Raw genomic sequence first — 17,734 nt, forward strand, 5'->3', positions numbered from 1 at the left:
GAGGCTTAAAAGCCATTACTGCTGCTCAACATGGGTAAGAAAGATGCTGACAGCAATTACGTACAAAGCTATCATCCTGATGAAGCTGAGACAAACTGGAAGACATGGCTAATCAGAAAGTCCAAACTGGATTTTTAAAAAAATACTACATAGATTCTAAATATAGCTCTGAAAACCCCCTTTGCAAAGCCTCTGGAGCAGTTGGCGGGTGGCTCTGTCTGGCCCCCGGGCTCCCCAGCATCAGCCCAGCGTCCACACCAGCGGCCTCAGCCTCCCCCTTTGCGGTGCTAAGTACCCAACTCCGCAAAAGGGGTGTCCACACCCAAAATAACTCAAAAATTAGTAGGCATCTACTTACCGCAGACTCTGCTCATCGCCAAAACAATATCCTCGTACACTGAAAGGAAGAAGAGGATGTACCATTATCGCATATACTTTTATCAGAAAGCAGCATTTTCTTGTTTAATTAAACAGATACAGGAAATCATGACGTTCATTTGAAAAGTGAAACATTACAATGGTGACATTTACCCACTGAAGGTTCATGTGTGTCATAAATCCCCCTAACCTGTTCGCTTTTAAACAAGGAATGAGAAAGTCTTACTACACAGGAATCCAACTATACCTTTAACTGAATTTAACTTCCTCTCTGCTTCAATCATTTTCACTACATTAGTAATGGGATAAAACCTGGCTTACGATGACGGACTCAAATGACATTTTGTAGGGACCCAAAGTAACATCACAGATTTTTCTAAAACTTGGAAGCAGGTTGGAACAGAAATAAAACACAAATCGATTTTCTTCTACCACATTACTGCTAAGGAAACATGTACCATAAGGATGCGGATGGATGTGCCCTCACTGCACATGGCATCCCCTTGGCAAAATGGATCCCTTGTTGGGGGAAACAAAGAAGGTTTGTTTTACCCTTGCCAGCGATCTCGAGGATAGACACATCTTGACCTCTCTCGTCTTTCAATGTTGCCTTATATTCACCGAGGTCCTTCTTTGACAACTGCCATAAAACATACCCCACATGCATGTAAAATCAATGCCAAGATGGAAAATGTAATAAATGTTCATAATTTTTTTTGTCAACCCTGGGAATTCAGGCTACAAACTGGGAGAAAGCACAGGATTTACAAGTTTTAGAAAGATGGGTTTTTCTTTGGCCTCCACCCCCACGCTGTTTCACGCAACACGGTGTACCTTCGGTATGAGGAGCTGACAGACTCCCTTCTCCAGGTCAGGCAATGTCTCCGTCTCATACAGAACATCATCCTTCAGCCATTTGAAAACTGTCTCTTTCTTCGTGTTTGCAACCTACGGGGCAGAAATCTTACGGTTAGTATGTGAATCACTCCAGGAAAGAGTCTCTGGATTTTAAATCACACACTTAGAAAAAATACCATTGATTTTTATTACAGCCTCAGATAGAGGCTCATGGAAGAGCTGTCATTCCTAATAATGGCCAATCAACTTCTAAATTCCAGCTTCTGGAACAATTAAGCCCTCACAGTTGCACACAGAAGGACAAATCGTCCTCGCGCACAGAACTGGATGATATGAGGCACTTTTGGTTTATATGAAAGGCCAGTAATAAAAACAAGTCATAAGCAGTGTATTTTAAATTTGCAAATAATATAAAATATTCTGAGACGTCCATAAAACTGTTCTGTGGCTGCTTTTCGGCAGTAAGACATTTCAGATGTGTCTGTATGGAGGGAACGAGACCATAACACAAAATAAGCCCACTGGGAATGGGAACTCCCCTTCCTCCCCTTCTACTAAAATTCCTGACAATTCAGTCTCTGATGTGAGCTTGAATTTGAAACTGAGCTTTGTGGGATTCCAAGGATGAGTAAGCATGTCGATTCACATGTTCTGACACGTACATCCCAAGGGTGAGAAAGAAGCCTGGTACTGATGAACGGAACACACTGGCCACACGGAATGCATCAAATGGATTTACATCCATTTCCTTTACAAAATGCATTTACATCCTGTATGGACTCAACTGCAGTGACGTCAGCGCCAAACAAGTAAATGACAAGTATCCAGACAGTGAGACTGGTTCTGATAGCGTGGGAGCACGGCTCAGGACTTCCACGCGGGCCCTGGGCTGCTGTCGCACCACACAGCCATCCCTGGACAGCAAGGACTGAGTGAGTCTGCCCCTCACACCTGCACCCCAGGCCATGGCAACGCACCCACAAGTATCTGTTGAGTGGGCGGCGGACTGCGCCCCACCAGACCGTGGGACGGGAGCTTGGTTCTCAAGTCAGAACCAAGAGGTGACAATACGCAGCTGGATGGACTGCATCCAAACGATTCCAGCAGACAATCGCCGTCCCTAACCAAACCTCAGTGTCCGTTTTCAGGGCCAACCCTACCCCTCACACCCTTCGCCTCATGCCAGTACTGCTTCCCCTGACTCTGGTGTTCAAGCTGCGTTGTCCTTGAACGCCGAATAAAACCCTTCCCAAGGACCTCCAAACTCCGTCCTCCACAACACACATCCTCAACTGGCATCCTGGTCCAAGAGCTGGGACTGTCTTCTGTCCCTGAAGGACTATACTCTGTGATTTCTCCCTACTGCTCCTAAAATACGGGTGCTGAAAATGTACACATTTAGAAACGATAGAAGTAACGAGATCCCGAGACATCACATGGCACACACCTGACTCACTCTCCAGGATGGAGCACCCTGAGTCCCAACGTCTACTGTACGAGAACTTTCTAGAAGATTTTGTTCGGTTTCAGACTCAAGTTTCTTTTAGTATAAACTTTAATCTTAAAAGATGGTTTTTCTGGGGTTCAGTCAGTTAAGGGTTCAACTCTTGATGTCAGCTCAGGACATGATCTCACGGTTCATAAGCTGCAGCCCCACATCGGGCTCTGTGCTGAGAGCTCTGAGCCTGCGTGGGACTCTGTCTTTCCCCCTCTCTCTCTGCCCTTCCTCTACTTTCTCTCTCTCTCTCTCCCTCACAATAAATAAACTTTAAAAAATATATACATAAATAAATAAAAGATGATTTTCAGTGAAGTTCTATTAAGAACTTATGTTCCCTTGCATAAATTTTCACCATGTGTTCTGTTTCAGAAGTAAATTTTGAAAAAATCTGCCAAAGTAAACAAACATTAAGGGGAAAACTATGTAAAATAATTGACAGAATCACAGCAGGTAGGGACACAAGTGCACAAATTAAGTGCATTCAACTGCAAAATACTCAAATCTCAGTTAAAATGTGCTCAGTTTCTCCAATGGCTGTGTTTAAAATCTTGCCAGACACTGTGGTCAGGGAATGTGAAGCGTCCTCACGTATTACACGTGTGGGCACGTACCGCTCGGATGAGAGCAGAGCACGAGGGGAGGAGGAGTCTCATTTCTCCCTCGGAGGCACGTACTGAATGCCCACAATCAGAAAGACAACGACCCGACCACGACAGAGCCCCTCTGCCCCGCCTGGCCAACGAGAGTTGCTGACTGTCTGAAGCAGCTGCTGTGGTCGCAAACTCTGAGGATACACACCTTCTCTGCATTTGACACTCATCTGAAAACACTGTTGTTTTTCTGATCCTGTTTCCCAGGTAAACAGCCCATCCTCGGCAACCCTGTGGAGTTTCCCTGTAAATACCTACTGTTTGCACTTGCTGACCAGACACTTGTCACTTCTGTGCCCCTGAGCAATGAGTTTGGGGCACCTGGGGGCTCTGTCGGTTAAGCATCCCACTTTGGATCAGGTCTCGATCTCACAGTTTATGAGTTCATGTCCCTAATCAGGCTCTGCGCTGACAGTCGGGGGAATCTGCTTGGGATTCTCTCTCTCCCTCTCTCTCTGCCTTTCACCCACTCACGTTCTCCCTCTCTTAAAAACAAATAGTAAAGAAATTTTTTAAATGAGTTTGTCTCTGAGTCTTCCTTTTAGGTATACCGGGGTAAGAAACTCACTACGAGAAGAAAGATGTCCAGGAATTTTTCTGATATGACTTTACAGCAACTTGAGTGTGTTAAATGCCAAAACTTTAGCCTCGGTTACTGTACACACACAAAAGAGCCAGGGACAGGAAATGCAGCTACATTTCAGCAGTCAATCACCAACACTAACAATGAGCGGGGACGAGCCGGAAAGGTCAGTGTAAGCACCGTGTCTCAAGGCCCACCGAACGCACCCGGGGCGCCCACGCCCTCACGCGGCCGCACACCCACACCCGCCTGTCTCCTGCACGGGCCGCCCTTACCTCACGTCCCCTGTCCCGGGACCCTGTGCTCCTGGCCGCATCAGCGCCCTACAGGATCCTGCACCTGGGCACAGGCCTGCCCTTTGCCCTGGCCCTTCATCTCCGGCATCCTGGTCCCCCCCCCCCACCACCGCAGCAACCCCACTATCACCCGTCTCCTCGTGCTCCCCTGAACACCAGCTCGCTGCTTGGATGCACACCCATGGCCCACCTCCTCCTCCTCCATCAACACATCAGGCCAAGTACACAACTGGCTGACGACTAAACCACCAGCACGCAGGGCCCACTCTCCCCTCCGCGGCCCGGCCCCTCCCACCGTGGGCCTGACCACCGCCCACTCTCCCCTCCGCGGCCCGGCCCCTCCCACCGTGGGCCTGACCACCGCCCACTCTCCCCTCCTCGGCCCGGCCCCTCACACTGTGGGCCTGACCCATCATCCATTCACATCTCCTCAGGTGAATGCTGCTCCATCCTTTATCCCACTTTCCTTTGCTTTTACCTCTTATTGTTCCCAACTTTATTGAGATAAAGTTGACAATAACATTATTTAAGTTTAAGGGATACAGCATGATAACACGATATGTTCAACTACTGTGAAATGGTCACCATATTAAAATTAGTTAACACGTCCATCCCCTTCGCATAATTACTTTTTTTTTATATTTACGGTGACAGCACTAAGATCTACCCTCAGCAGTTTTAAGTGTATTATATGGTTTCTCAACTACAGTCACCGTGCTGTCCATTTACTATCCCCAGGACTTACTAATCTTACCACTGGGAGTTTGTGCCCTTTGACCAATATCTCCCCGTTTTCCACAATCCCGGCCCTTGGCAACCACATTCCACTCTGCTTCTGTAAGTCTGATTCTTTCAGATTCCACATATAAGCAAGACCATGCAGTACTTTCCTTCTCTGTGTGACTTACTTCACTTAGCATAACGCCCTCCAGGTCCACGCATATTGTCACAATGGTGGCTGCCTTTCCTTCCCAAGGATGAGTAATTCTCCACATAACGGATATACATGCTGCATTAATCCGCTCCTCCACCCAGGACCCTCACGCTGCCTCCTTCGGCTGTTAAGAAAATGCTGCTGTCCTCCTGGACACACGGATACCTGAGTTCCAGGTTTCAACTTCCTCTGCTGGATCCCTTGATAATTCTACGTTTAAGTTTGGAGGACCTGCCTTGCCATCTGCCGCGACAGACAGCCGCATTATATCCGCAATTTGGCTGCTTCCAAGTTCCATGTCTTTGTCCACACCCCAGACCTCTCCGGAGAAGTGACCACCTGGTACCATTCCTGGTCTTCCTCTAGTGTCTGTTCTAGTGACATTTTCTGTTTCTGTTTCCGCTTTCTACTAGTCTGTGAGTGGCTGCATTACTGAACTCCCCCAGCGTCTACGACGGTGCCCGTCTTACAGGAGATGCTCCTTAGAGTCTGGTCCCCAAAACAGAGACCTTACAGTCAGTAGTAACTAAGGCCTACTTTAGTATTCCACCATTAAAACCAGGTGTAAGGGGCATCTTATTCCCAAAACATACCTTTTATTTCTTAAAGAAACCATGTGAGCAGCAGAAATTACCAGACGGATTTCATCACGGCACACCGTCCATCAGTTCGCTCACTACAATCGTACATATTCTAAGTAGCCTGCTTGGCTCGCCCCTGGCGCACTGCCATGCTGCAGTCCCCTCACCGAGGTCAGGGACAGGCACTGAGGCGTAAGACTGCAACGTCCACGAGAGGCAAAGCTGCTCGGCGCACCCACGTGACAGACGGCGGGTGCGTCCCCGAAAGGGCCCTGGCGCCCCGCGGCTGACGGCTGACCACTGCCTTGTTGGAGCTGCGCCCTCACCTTACAGACCAGTCGAACCTCACACTCTTCTGTAACATCCCAGTGCAAATACTCAGCAAAATGGGGGCCTGGGGAGGAATAGAGGAGAAAAGTTTGTAAGAGGGGAAATGTATATCACACACACACATATATACACGTATATATCACACACACACACATATACATGTATATATCACACATACACATATATCACATGCACATATACACGTACCCATCCCGCACATGCACACATACACACATATGTATATTTATACATGTGAATGCGTTGTGGGCAGAACATGGCTTTTCTGTTTGAGACTGAGGTGGTATTTCTGATGGACGCAGCCTTTCCTCGTCACCACCCACCGCATCATTCGTGTGGTGAGTACCGAGCTCTGACCAGACCCGGTCCCCCGAAGTTCCAGGTCACGGCCTCCACAATGCCAGCTCAGGTCCCGTGGGCTGGATGTGCCGCGGAGGGGAGGCCTGGCGTCCAGCTTGGACTCTGCACAGGGCCCCAGATTGAAAGGGGGACCGTGGGAGACCGTGTGGCTGTGGGATGACCAGACTGCAGGGGGTGTGTGCGTGTGTGGGAGTGGGGCCGTGAAGACACCAGCGAGCTCAGGAGAGACTAGCTGGTCCGCAGGTCAGCCACAGAGCCTGGGTACCTCTGGTCACCCTGATCGTGTCCCTGATTCGCAGTGACAGGAAGTATGAACACTACACAGCAGATTCTGGGACTTTTAAAGGTAGAAGCAAGAAAAGAATACAGGTGAAATCCATGTAAAGTACAAAGAACAGAAAAATACCCAAATTTCTATAGATAAGAAACAGTATAACATCGAGATCATTTAAAACAGCATTTAGTCATTGGGCATGGAGCGGGATCAGCTTTAAACTAACATTCAAATAAACACTGAGTCTGGGGGCACCTGGGTGGGGGCTCAGCCAGTTAAGCATGTGACGTTGGCCAAGGTCATGATCTCATTGTTTGCGAGTTCAAACCCCGCATCAGGTTCTGTGCTGACAGCTTGGAGCCTGGAGCTGCTTCGGATTCTGTGTCTCCCTCTCCCTCTGCCCCTCTCCTGCTTACTCTCTCTCAAAAATAAATAAACGTTAAAAAATTTAAAAAAACACACATACACACTGAGTCTGCTCAGGGTTTGTGCTGGGGGGGAGAGTCGGGTACCCACCTTGCTTCCTGAGGAATTCCTTTCTTTGAAATTCAGCCTCGTCCAGGACAGCCTTGAATGCTAAATTCAGTATTTAAGGGGAAAAGAAATGAAAGATGTGTGCTTCTGTGTGGTCAGCACATTTTTCTTTGAATTTTCTTTTACAGGCACACAAACTAGTCAGTACTGCATACCATCTCCAATGAGAACCAGAGAGGACTGATTCTTGGCTTTTCCGTCATGAATCTGCACAGTGTAGGTGCCTTCATTCTCGATAGTAAATCGGTCCATGACCATCTCAATGATGCCAGTTGCTTTGTCGCATTTAATTCTGTGTTTCTAGAAGCAACAGGAGAACAAGAGAAGTCTACAGTGAAATCCCATCCTCCGGTCTGATCCCTGACATTAGATAGTTGCATCAACTACCACATATACACAGAAACAGAATGAGATTTTATCCACTAAACCTCTTGGAGAGCTGCACATCCACTAAGGGACACAAACGTCCCCTTGGTGACAAAGCCCACGTTCTGTGTGGGAGCCGATGGTGCCAGGAAGGCTCACTCCCAAGAACAAGCACCTAGTGTGAGAAAATTAAACACACAGGAGGGACGAAACAGTGTGCATGTCCACGTACTTCACACTGACCACGAAACCACAGGTAGCCGGCAACAATACACCACGTGGTCCGCGGCTCCGAGGCCGCCGTGTGGACCAGAGCCACGGACGCTGCGTGTCAGGCGGGCAGAGATTTTCTGGAAGAGTGTGGAGGGACTGTGTGTGCCTCGGCAATTCTGGCAGCTTGCGCCCGAGTCCTGCAGGGACACGCCTCCCCGACAGGGACACCTCGCCCCCATCCGGGTGTCCTCCCCGTCCGCCCGTCCTGCTGGACGCTGGGTCCTTGAGAGTGAGGGCTGTCCTCACCCCTTCCACCCAAACGTGTGCGCCCAAACGAACGTGTGCGGGACTCTCGCCGAAAAGTCAGCCTGTGCCGACTGGCTCCTTGTGCTGTCCGTGGTGCTGAGCTGGCTGTGGACCCCGACTGCGCCGCAGTCCACGGACGACGACGTCTGACCAGGGACATGACCCCGTGCTGCCCAGCCCCCTGGAAGCTCGGCTTCCTTTCACACTCTGCTCCCATCTTTTGTGATGAGCTGACACACACTGATGTTTTATGGCGGCTAACGGACTCCGTCTCATTCCGCCTCGGACAACACAGAATCTAGAGCTAAGCAGGGTCAGGGAGGTGCAGGGAAAGGCAGCGCTGAGGCCCTGGGGCACAGGATTTTCTCCTCCCTGGTGACGCTGCTCAGGAAGTCACGGCAGGGCCTCGGCCCCCGTGCCCAGGGTGGCCCACAGATGGTCCCCTGCTGGCTCTCATCCTCCCGTCAGGCTGAGCCGCTGGGGCTGCAGCCGGGACTTCCCAACCTGAATGACGATCTCGGTCCTGAGCAGGGGAGGCTCATGACCAAGGTGAGCAGAACACACACCAGTGATCTGTGGTCAGCAGCCTGTCCAAGGAAACCGCCTTGGCCCCCAGAGAGCGCGCTCTTTCTGTGATGCCGCCCTGAGCTCACAGAGCCCTGCTGCTCGGTCCCCTAGCACCAGGAGGCCCACATCCTCCCCTCAGGGACCGGGTCCTCCAGCGCCGGGAGGCCAGGCTCACTTCTCTGTCCCTGCTGGGCTGGCTCCGGTGAACCATCAAAACGGCCTGCAAACATGTCCTCCTGGAGGCAAAGATGACTGTCACGTTCTCAGTGGTTAACCGTGACGCCTCGGCTCCTGGCTCAGCAAAGACACCTTTTAGGTTTTCAGTGAGTCAAACCTACTTCCCGGCCCTGACTTCCAGTCACCATTAAAACATCACCGTCACGGTTAGAAACTGCGATGCGATTTCACAGACATCCGGCACACAATACGTGCTCGTTTGTGGCTGTTTACGCTGTGCTAGAGGGGAAGCTGTCTGCGGAACGTGACAGAAGACAGAAATGAGCAAGGAAGCCTGGCCCTGAACCGCTTCCCAGGAGAGAGAGGCCACGCTAAGAAACGTACTGATCACGAAACGTGGAGTCACTCCTGGTGGGAGAAAGAGACCTGGGTGAGTCTCGCTGGGTTTCTCCACAGTTCTGAGGATCTACTTTTGCGAATGGAGACCAAGTTTCAAAATGATGACACATGAGCTATTCTTGTCTGCGCTTCAGACTGTATGTAAGGGGGCTCTAGGGACCGCCTCACTAGGTCCAAGAAGTAAAAACACAGCACTCTCCCCCACTGGATTCTTAACAATACAGTAGCCTTTTCCATCTTCTCAGCTTCTGCACTGCGGTATCTGGGCGGCTTTTAGAAATTAATTAGGCTCTTTGCTACTGCCATTATGCAGCCAGATGAAGTTCAATGATTTTACGGGGGCCATAAATATAGGCTTTTATGTGACTTCCGAAAAATAACATCAATCTTCACACGGGCAAGTCACCTGTGGGTTGCTACTTAAGCAAGTGAAACGGGCACAGCCCTCCTCCGAGGGATTAACTGCACAGCAACGACATCAGATTTAAAGCAAGTTCTACGCAGCAGGTAGGAAATGTTCATCCAAAGATGTTCTGCAAATAAAGTGCAATTACACTAAGTTCCTTTTCATCTCGCGTGGNTCAGCTCTCACTCTCTCTTTCAAAATTAAATAAACATCAAAAAACATTTTTTAAAAAAATAGTCTCAATATCTCTAAAACATAGTGTATCATTTTTTAAGTTCTGGCAGGCTTGGATTTAAAGGGCTCCCAATCGCTTCTCTGGCCCAGCCCAACCTCTGAACATCCCAAGAATCAACCGTCACACATTCATCTTGCCAACCTGCCACACCCTGAGTTCTATAGCTCAAACACAGAATATGGACTTTAAGGAACTGACCTGCCAAAGTAAAACCTTCAAAGCCACAGATCACTCACACACGGACTCACCTCACTGTCAGAGACTTCTCTGTCGTTAATAATAAATCGGTAGCTGGCATCAGGTGATAAGTGCTCAGCCTGGAGCCAGAAGCGAACCTGGCCCTTATCAAAGATCTCATAAGCTAATTCTGATTTCAAAGGAATTGCTACAGGAAGAAAAGAAATCGAAAGTCAATAATGCATGAACCCTCATGAAAAAAAACTGCTTCATATTGGAAGAAAATATCAACTCTAGTTATTAAAGTTTTTGAGACCGTGAAGACCCGGAATATTGAATTGGGTTATGAAAACCAAAAATAAAAATAACCCCCGGGCCAGCCCGTGCGAACTTTGTGTGCAGGTCAGCAGCCTCGCTTTCCCAGCGGATCCGATGGCTGCGGGTGCGTGTGCTTCTGTGTTCAGTGCAACTCGCTAACCAAAGACTCCACCTGACTGACTCAATTGGATTAGGGGCAGCGATGCTAACCCCCAAATTTTAAACATTCTCCAGGCAATAAAAATCTCTACAAAGTTACAATATCAACTTGTTTTCATTTTAAATGGGCACCTAACACGCCTGTAAGCTGGGAGTGTGAAATGCAGCTGCTCTTCCCCAAAGTGCCCCTCCGTGAGCTCCACGCAGCAATAAGCCCCACCCCCACCCCTGCCATTGCATCAGGCTGTGGGGTCCCGGGGTCACTTACTGGGATTTTTGATTTCGTTGCTCAGCGCCATCAAATGTTCAAGCTCTGAAATTAAGAAAAATGCACTCATCGGTTTTGACCTGTACATGCAGAAATTTATAAACAACGGCAAGACTAACTGCGAGCAGAGATCGGACATCACGGAGATGTAACCTGAGGTTGTGTAAGAAACGTTAACTAGAAGTGAAAGGGCGAGAAGGAGTCGAACCGCCTTTGAAGGCTCTCTTCAGCTGAGATCCTCACCAGTTAATAACCCCGTCCTGAAGGGGGGTGGGGTGCGTGAGGGCGGAGCCTTGGGGACAGAGGGTCTGGGGTGGGGGCAGCTTTGCAGAAGGGAGGAGTAAAGAGATCCATTCCAGACCCTCTAATTCTATCGGAACCTCTTCCTAATATCAGTCCTACAGGCTGAGAAGGGCAGGTCTGTCATCTTCTTCCCCTTGTGAGGTGTCCTTCTTCCAAATGTTTCACCTGCCCAGGATTTCAGCGTCACGTGTTATTGCCACAAATTAAAAAAAGAAAAGAAAATGCATCTGTCCTGAGTCTCAAGGACAAGCTTAGAAAACCTGAAGGTTCCCAAACATTTCTCCTCTCGCTCCTCCTCTCCCTCCTTTCTTAATTAGAATTAAGAAATGTGGCCATGGCCACAAAGGTCTGTAGGAACACACTTGCTTGAAGTGAAAAATGATGTCGGCCTCTCCCCCACTGGAGGGTTGGCTTGACTTCCCAATTAGATCTAAGGGCAGGAATTTCCATAAATCAAATGAGCAAAACCTGCAGCTGCAAAGCTTCGCCTGAAAGACGTTTCAAGTCCACACACAATAAAATATGCTGGAAACACGCATCCTTTGCAACTACTTAAAACTGAAGCAAAGATGCCATCTTGAAGCTTAACGCTGGTGCCGAGGAGGGTAGAGCACTCTTCAGGATTATCTAAGGAGGTGTGGAGCCTAAAACAGCTCGAAGACCCCTGGGTTGGGGTCGGAAAAGGCACTGGAGCAGACCATGGATGCGCCCCTTCCCCTGCCTCCGGGCACTGGCATCCTGAGTGAGGACCCCGCCCGGCAGAGTCCCTGCAGAGCCCTCAGTCACCCGCAAGGGGCGCCTCCCAGTATGGGCCCAGACCGCTCTGGCCCACCCATGCTGGACGGCCGCCCTAGGTCAGCTTGCCCCGGAACCATACTGGCCCAGGGTAACCGCGGGGTGTGCACATCAGGCACCAGATGCATTTAATAGGGGCTCTGAGGGACTCAAAACTCTAAAGCCCTGAAGAAAGCTGTCTGGCACTGCAGGTCCATCCCACATCACAGTGCAGCCGACCTTGACCTGTAGCAGGCGGGCAAGGGCTGGACACAGACAGACATAACCCCGGCAGCATCAGAACCTGCCTCGTGAGGCGCCTCATCTGCCTAGCGGGGTCACACCATCCCGTGCCCCCTGGGCGGCCACTTTCCTCACTTCTTTCTGGGCTCTCCGTCCTGTGCCCCCTGGCCGGCCACTTTCCTCACTTCTTTCTAGGGTCTCCTACTCGTAGGAGAGCAAGAGGTATGAAACCCCATTTCATACACAGAAAAGATATGTTTTATCATCCTGATTATTCAATGTTGGGGGGAACGTGTCTTACGGACTTACCTAATATGCCACTTCCTGCTTGCCAAGGTACCAAAGTGTAGCAAAACCCAATGCTTTGCCGAGGCACAAGGTTGGGGGTGGGGGGGGAGTGGGCACCTGGGTGGCTCAGGCGGTTGAGCATCTAACTCTTGGTTTCGGCTCAGTTATGATCCCAGGTTGTGAGTTTGAGCACTGCATCAGGCTCCGTGCTGATAGAGTGAAGCCTGCTTAGGACTCTCCCTCGCCTTTTCTCTGTCACTCCCCTGCTGACTCCCTCTGTCTCTTTCTCAAAATCAATAAATAAACTTAAAAGATAACAACACAAAGGGAGCTATACAGGCAGTAAGTCCCGGGCCAGTGGCTCATGTGGTGGACGGAGTACAAAATTCCCACAGTGGTTTTAGCTTCTGTAAACAAGCCACACCCCAGCCTCCCCCCAACACACACCCCCTCTCGAAGTAAGTCTTTTCTGCCTCAGTGCCAGTCTTTCCAAGCATCACACACCAAGCCGGGCGAGCCCCCATCACGTGGACCTTACCTTCCTGATCCAAGACGAAACTAGAGGACACTCCATCGGTGTCGCTTACAGACACAGAGTACGTTCCTAAGTCCCCTTTATCCGGATTCTTAAAGTACAGCTTCGAGCTAAAGGAAAGAAGTGCAGGAAGCATCACCATTTGTGACCGTCTCCTGGAGTCCCAGCGGCCGGCTCCAAAGGGGACTTACTGGTCTCCCACCGTCTCGATCCTAAACTTCTCATTGTCGCCGACCTCCTCGTAGGCTTTGCACCAAGTGAACTGGGAGGCGTCGGTCATTTCTTGGCAGTCGAAGCTCAGGTAAATGTTTCCTTCCTCATCCACGCCCGCACTGATCTCCTTCGTGCCTGAAGGGCAAGGGCGCAACTCAATGTCTTAGGAGCTCAATGCCCTCTGCATTCTTCTTCCAGAGGGGACTTGTTTCCGGAAGGGGCTCGTTTCCGGAGGGGGCTTGTTTTACACCGATTCACCAGTTTGCACTCCACAGTCACCTCTGACACAGAGTCAGGCCCATCAGGGAGCAAACCGCCACGGAAGCAGAGGGCAGAGCGGATGGGCCTTTCCGTCCAGTCCCCCTCTGTGTCCAGTCCCGCCAGGGAGAGCGTGCTGGCCATGAAGACCCTTCTTCCCTCTGAGATCTGGCCCCTCACCCCTGCTCAGGCCAAGGCAGCCGTGGGCGCACCCCTGGTACTGCCACACAGGGGCCCCCCTCTGCTCTTCTCCCCTGGGGGGCTACGGGGGGGGGACTGCTGGTTATTTCTGCAGCAGGTGGACACCCGGCCCAACGCAGGCCAGTCTGAGCGGGGCCCTCGGGAACTAGGGACACGTCAGCTCCAGCAGGTGCAGAAAGAGGCTGCCGGTTACCGAGAAGACGGAGAAGCACAGGAGGAAATGAAGCCAGCCCCAGGGAGGGGAGGGCTGAGGGGGAACACGGCCTCGCCGCCGACCCACCCCTGCCTGCGGCTCAAGCACGCTCCCTCCCCGCGTGCCCTGGGAGCTGCCCTCGTCCTCAGAAGTACCCCTGCCGAGGCCACCTCCACGGGGCTTTGGCTGCTTGGGATCAAGAGCACCGTCAACGGTTTTATGAGTTCCTGATGCAGAGTCGGCAGTGGCATGAAGACCACAGTCGGTCACTCCCGCCTGCCGTGGCCCTCACTGACCCTGTGACACGGCCCAGCGCCTCCCACTGCGACCCAGGGGCCTGCCAGGGCAGGTGGGGCGCAGAGGACCCTCGGGTTCCGCCCGCCAGCCAGCGGCTCCAACATCGCGACAGGGTGCCGCCGTGGCCGCCCTCACGCGCACAGAGCACACGCGCCCTTGCCCCGCAGCCGGGCCGCCGCCGTGCGCAGCGATGTGCTCCCCTCTCACCTGGTCTGGCCTCCACCAGCACCGGCTCGGACGTATCCGATGGCTTCCCCACGCCGCTGGCGTTCACGGCCCGGACCCGGAAGACATAGGTCTTACCCTGGTGCAGGTCACAGACCTTGGAGAGCCAGAGAAAACATCCCACGTGAATTGACAAAGGAAAAGGATTTTATTATTTTTCACATTTTTCACATTTTACTATGAACCTGCTTTAAAAAAAAAAAAAGTAATTCCTTTTCCAGCTGGGACAAGTACACACAAGGAACGAGAAAGGCCACGGGTGACACAGACTGACAGTCCTCTCCCCCTCGCTCGGCAAGAAGAAACACATTCTACTCCAAGTTGATGCACTCTTCCTTTTTTCTTTGCATATTTCAAAGCAGAATTAAAATCACATCCAGTTTGCAGCCTGGTTTCATACCTAACGAGATTATATGCGAGGAAATACTACTCCCACTGTGAATTCTAACTGTGCAAGACATTCCACCACCTGCGGACATCAAGCTAAGTGTACACACAGAAGTGCGTGGACTGTAGTCTGCACCGGTGGGCAAGACGTACGTGAGCTGGTTTCTCACTCCTTTGTTATATTACCTATACCGGTTCATTCAGAAGAGCCCACCTTGCTTCACGTCGTTGGGCTGCTTCCCGAGGCTGACACCCACTCACGGGTGCAGCTGTGTGCCCAGCTCAGGTGTGGCCCTTACGTACGGCTGCACACGTGCCACCCCGCAGAGACCACAGTCAGGCCAAGAAGCCCCTGGGTGAGGCCCGCTGGGGCAAGGGGCCAGGCAGGTGACCCCGCGGTCCAAGGACCAGGGTCACAACCACCCCAGTGACAGGTGAACCGCAGGGGCTAGAAATAGAAACACTTGGAGGCAGGAAGACAGCGCAATTTTGTAAAACATACTAACATGTGTGTGTTCTTAGGCAGACAGCTGTGAGCGTCACGAATTATTCGGATAAATTCCCAGGCCTGACGTGCAACTACACAGTAGTGCGACTGTGCTCCGTGGCACTGAGCCATCGGAGCGGCTGGCCTGGCGGCTCAGGGTCCGTCTGCAGCTGGGCCACAGCCCCCTCCCGGACGCCAGCGACCACGTGGAGGGACGGCGTCACCTTTAAGTAACGGTTGGCAGTTGCCGCCTCATTCACGGTGCTCCATTCTCCAGAATCCTCTTCCTTGTAGTCCACAAAGTACCCGGAAATGGGGCTGCTGCCGGAGTACACGGGCGCCTTCCAGAGCAGCACCAGGGACGTGTCCCTGACCTCGCAGAACGTCAGGTCATAGGCGGGACCTGAAAAGTGGAACGCACTCTGTGTCTGTGCACACACACAGCGGCGCGGCGCCCCCTCCCTGCCAGCCCCACGCACACGCACGCGGCGGTCTCAGAGCGGCCTCTTACCAGGCTCGGGCATGGTCCACGCCTCGCACTTGAAGAGCTCACTGGGGTCCGACGGCTGCCCGATCCCCGCCAGGTTGGCGGCCGCGATTTTGAACTCATAGAGTGAGCCTTCTGTCAAGCCGTCCACCTACGTGGGTTTTGTTCAGGTTAACATGTGAAATAAAGCTGCGTTACAGTCTCTTCGTGAAGGCGCGTGAATGAACCCTGAGGGCGGGCCGTGTCGGTAAACTGTGCGTGAGGTCCGGGAGGGCTGCAGATGCACCTGTCGCATTGTGGGTGCTCCGGGGAGCCTCACCTGCTTTACCGCAGTCCCTCCTTCCATAACGTCATTTACAGGGATGGCATGATGACCGCACCCCCCCCCCCCCGCCAGCAAATAGGGCACCAGGGGCTCAGGGACACGAAGGCATGGAGGGTGAGTGAGGAGCAGAGCAGAGGGGCCTGCCCTCCAGCCCACATCCCTTCTGTGGACGCCAGCACCTTGGCCGCACGGGCTGGAGACCCGACGCCACTCTGCCAGACGAGGGTCTCACTCTGTGACACCAGGTAACCGTCACTGTCCCCCAGCACACTGACTGGAGGCCCCTTGGTCGAGACCTCAGGAGGGTCTGTACCCAAACGTAAGGGAAGGCCTTGACCCTTAGCCCTGCCTTGCAGCCTCCAGACAATATTGTCTCGAAAAAAGACAGGCTCCAAAGCAAGTGCGTTTCAAGTTCAATGGCTTCCTTCCCTGCAAGACGTGCCACCATCTCGGGGCAGCAGCCGGCGCTGGAGCAACGAGAGGGCGCTCCTCCCAGCGCTGAAGGCCCTCGTCGAGGACAGCCAGGTCCCGGCCCGGAGGCTGTGCGTGCACAGGTCCACAATGTCACCCTGAGCTTGGACTTTGGCCATACGGATCACAATGTGCACGTGTGGACCTGGCGGTCAGCACATGTGTCACTCAGACCTGCATCACAGAGCGGGTCCTCGAGGGGACGGACCTCGAGGGAGAGGCTCCCACAAACCGCCCGCGTCACACGACTGTGGGGACGCGCACAGAACAAGTGTGTCCTGCTGTTGTGAAGCCGTGTGTTGCAGGGACCGCCTGCCCACAGCCTGGTGCCAGGGTAAACACTGTTCTCACACACACACACGTGTGCACCCTCATGCATATGCTTAAACACATGTACACACAGGCACGCACGTGCACACTCGTGTCTGTGTGCACAGGTGTGCACACTCACACATGTCCTTAAATATATGTACAGGCTTATGCACACATACAGGCATGCACCTGCACACCCACACAAGTGTTTGCACACGTGCACACACTCATGCGCACACTCTTATACCCATGTTCACACACGCAAACCTGCGGCCTAAACTGTGCAAACGGCGTGGGAGCTCAGACAGAAGACAGAAGCCACCGGAGCCAAGGGTCCGTGCCTGGGTTTGGTCCTGACCTTCCTCCAAACGCTTCCCACTCTCCCCACCGGACAGAACACATGTCCGGGCGAGCGGCCCCCTCAGCGGCGGGGCGTGCAGCTTGCTCGGGAAAACGGTGATGGGCAGGGGCAGGGGCAGGGGCGGGCCACCCTCTGACACGTGCCTGCTGGGTGCCGACCTCGCCGTCCCCATGGAACGGCGGGCTTGGGGGGAGCCCCCCCTCCACCTGCCCCTGCCCCTCAGGACAAAGTGCCTCCTGAGCTCCCGCGCCAGGCCTCAGGGTCCCTGGAGGCCTGAATGTCCCGTAACCCGCCCGTGCCCCCATGGCACGTCACGGTGTCTGAAACACGGGAGGGACGCCACCCGGGAAGGGACCGCGCCCAGCAGACGCGGACAAAGCCGTGGGACCCACCGTCAGGATCCGCTCCTTCACAGGCGAGGAGTTGACCTCGTGCCAGTTCTTATGCTGAGCCTCGCGCTTGTCTACGTAGTAGCCGAGGATGGCG

The 17,734-nt window shown here is 52.5% G+C and overlaps 1 protein-coding gene across 1 annotated transcript in view; it reads right to left on the reverse strand.

Annotated features, from left to right (window-relative positions):
* MYOM2 (myomesin 2) overlaps positions 1-17,734 on the reverse strand; it is a 60,157-nt gene that overhangs the window by 11,200 nt on the left and 31,223 nt on the right. The window contains 14 exon segments of the mRNA XM_077771892.1: positions 359-397; positions 931-1,018; positions 1,213-1,326; positions 6,108-6,175; positions 7,280-7,339; positions 7,453-7,597; positions 10,215-10,351; positions 10,889-10,933; positions 13,035-13,141; positions 13,223-13,379; positions 14,401-14,515; positions 15,517-15,695; positions 15,804-15,930; positions 17,641-17,727. Of these exon segments, the coding sequence (XP_077628018.1) occupies positions 359-397; positions 931-1,018; positions 1,213-1,326; positions 6,108-6,175; positions 7,280-7,339; positions 7,453-7,597; positions 10,215-10,351; positions 10,889-10,933; positions 13,035-13,141; positions 13,223-13,379; positions 14,401-14,515; positions 15,517-15,695; positions 15,804-15,930; positions 17,641-17,727 (1,468 nt within the window).

Source organism: Crocuta crocuta, unplaced genomic scaffold, assembly GCF_008692635.1.
Source record: "Crocuta crocuta isolate KB4526 unplaced genomic scaffold, BGI_CrCroc_1.0 scaffold111, whole genome shotgun sequence".
NCBI lineage: Eukaryota > Metazoa > Chordata > Mammalia > Carnivora > Hyaenidae > Crocuta > Crocuta crocuta.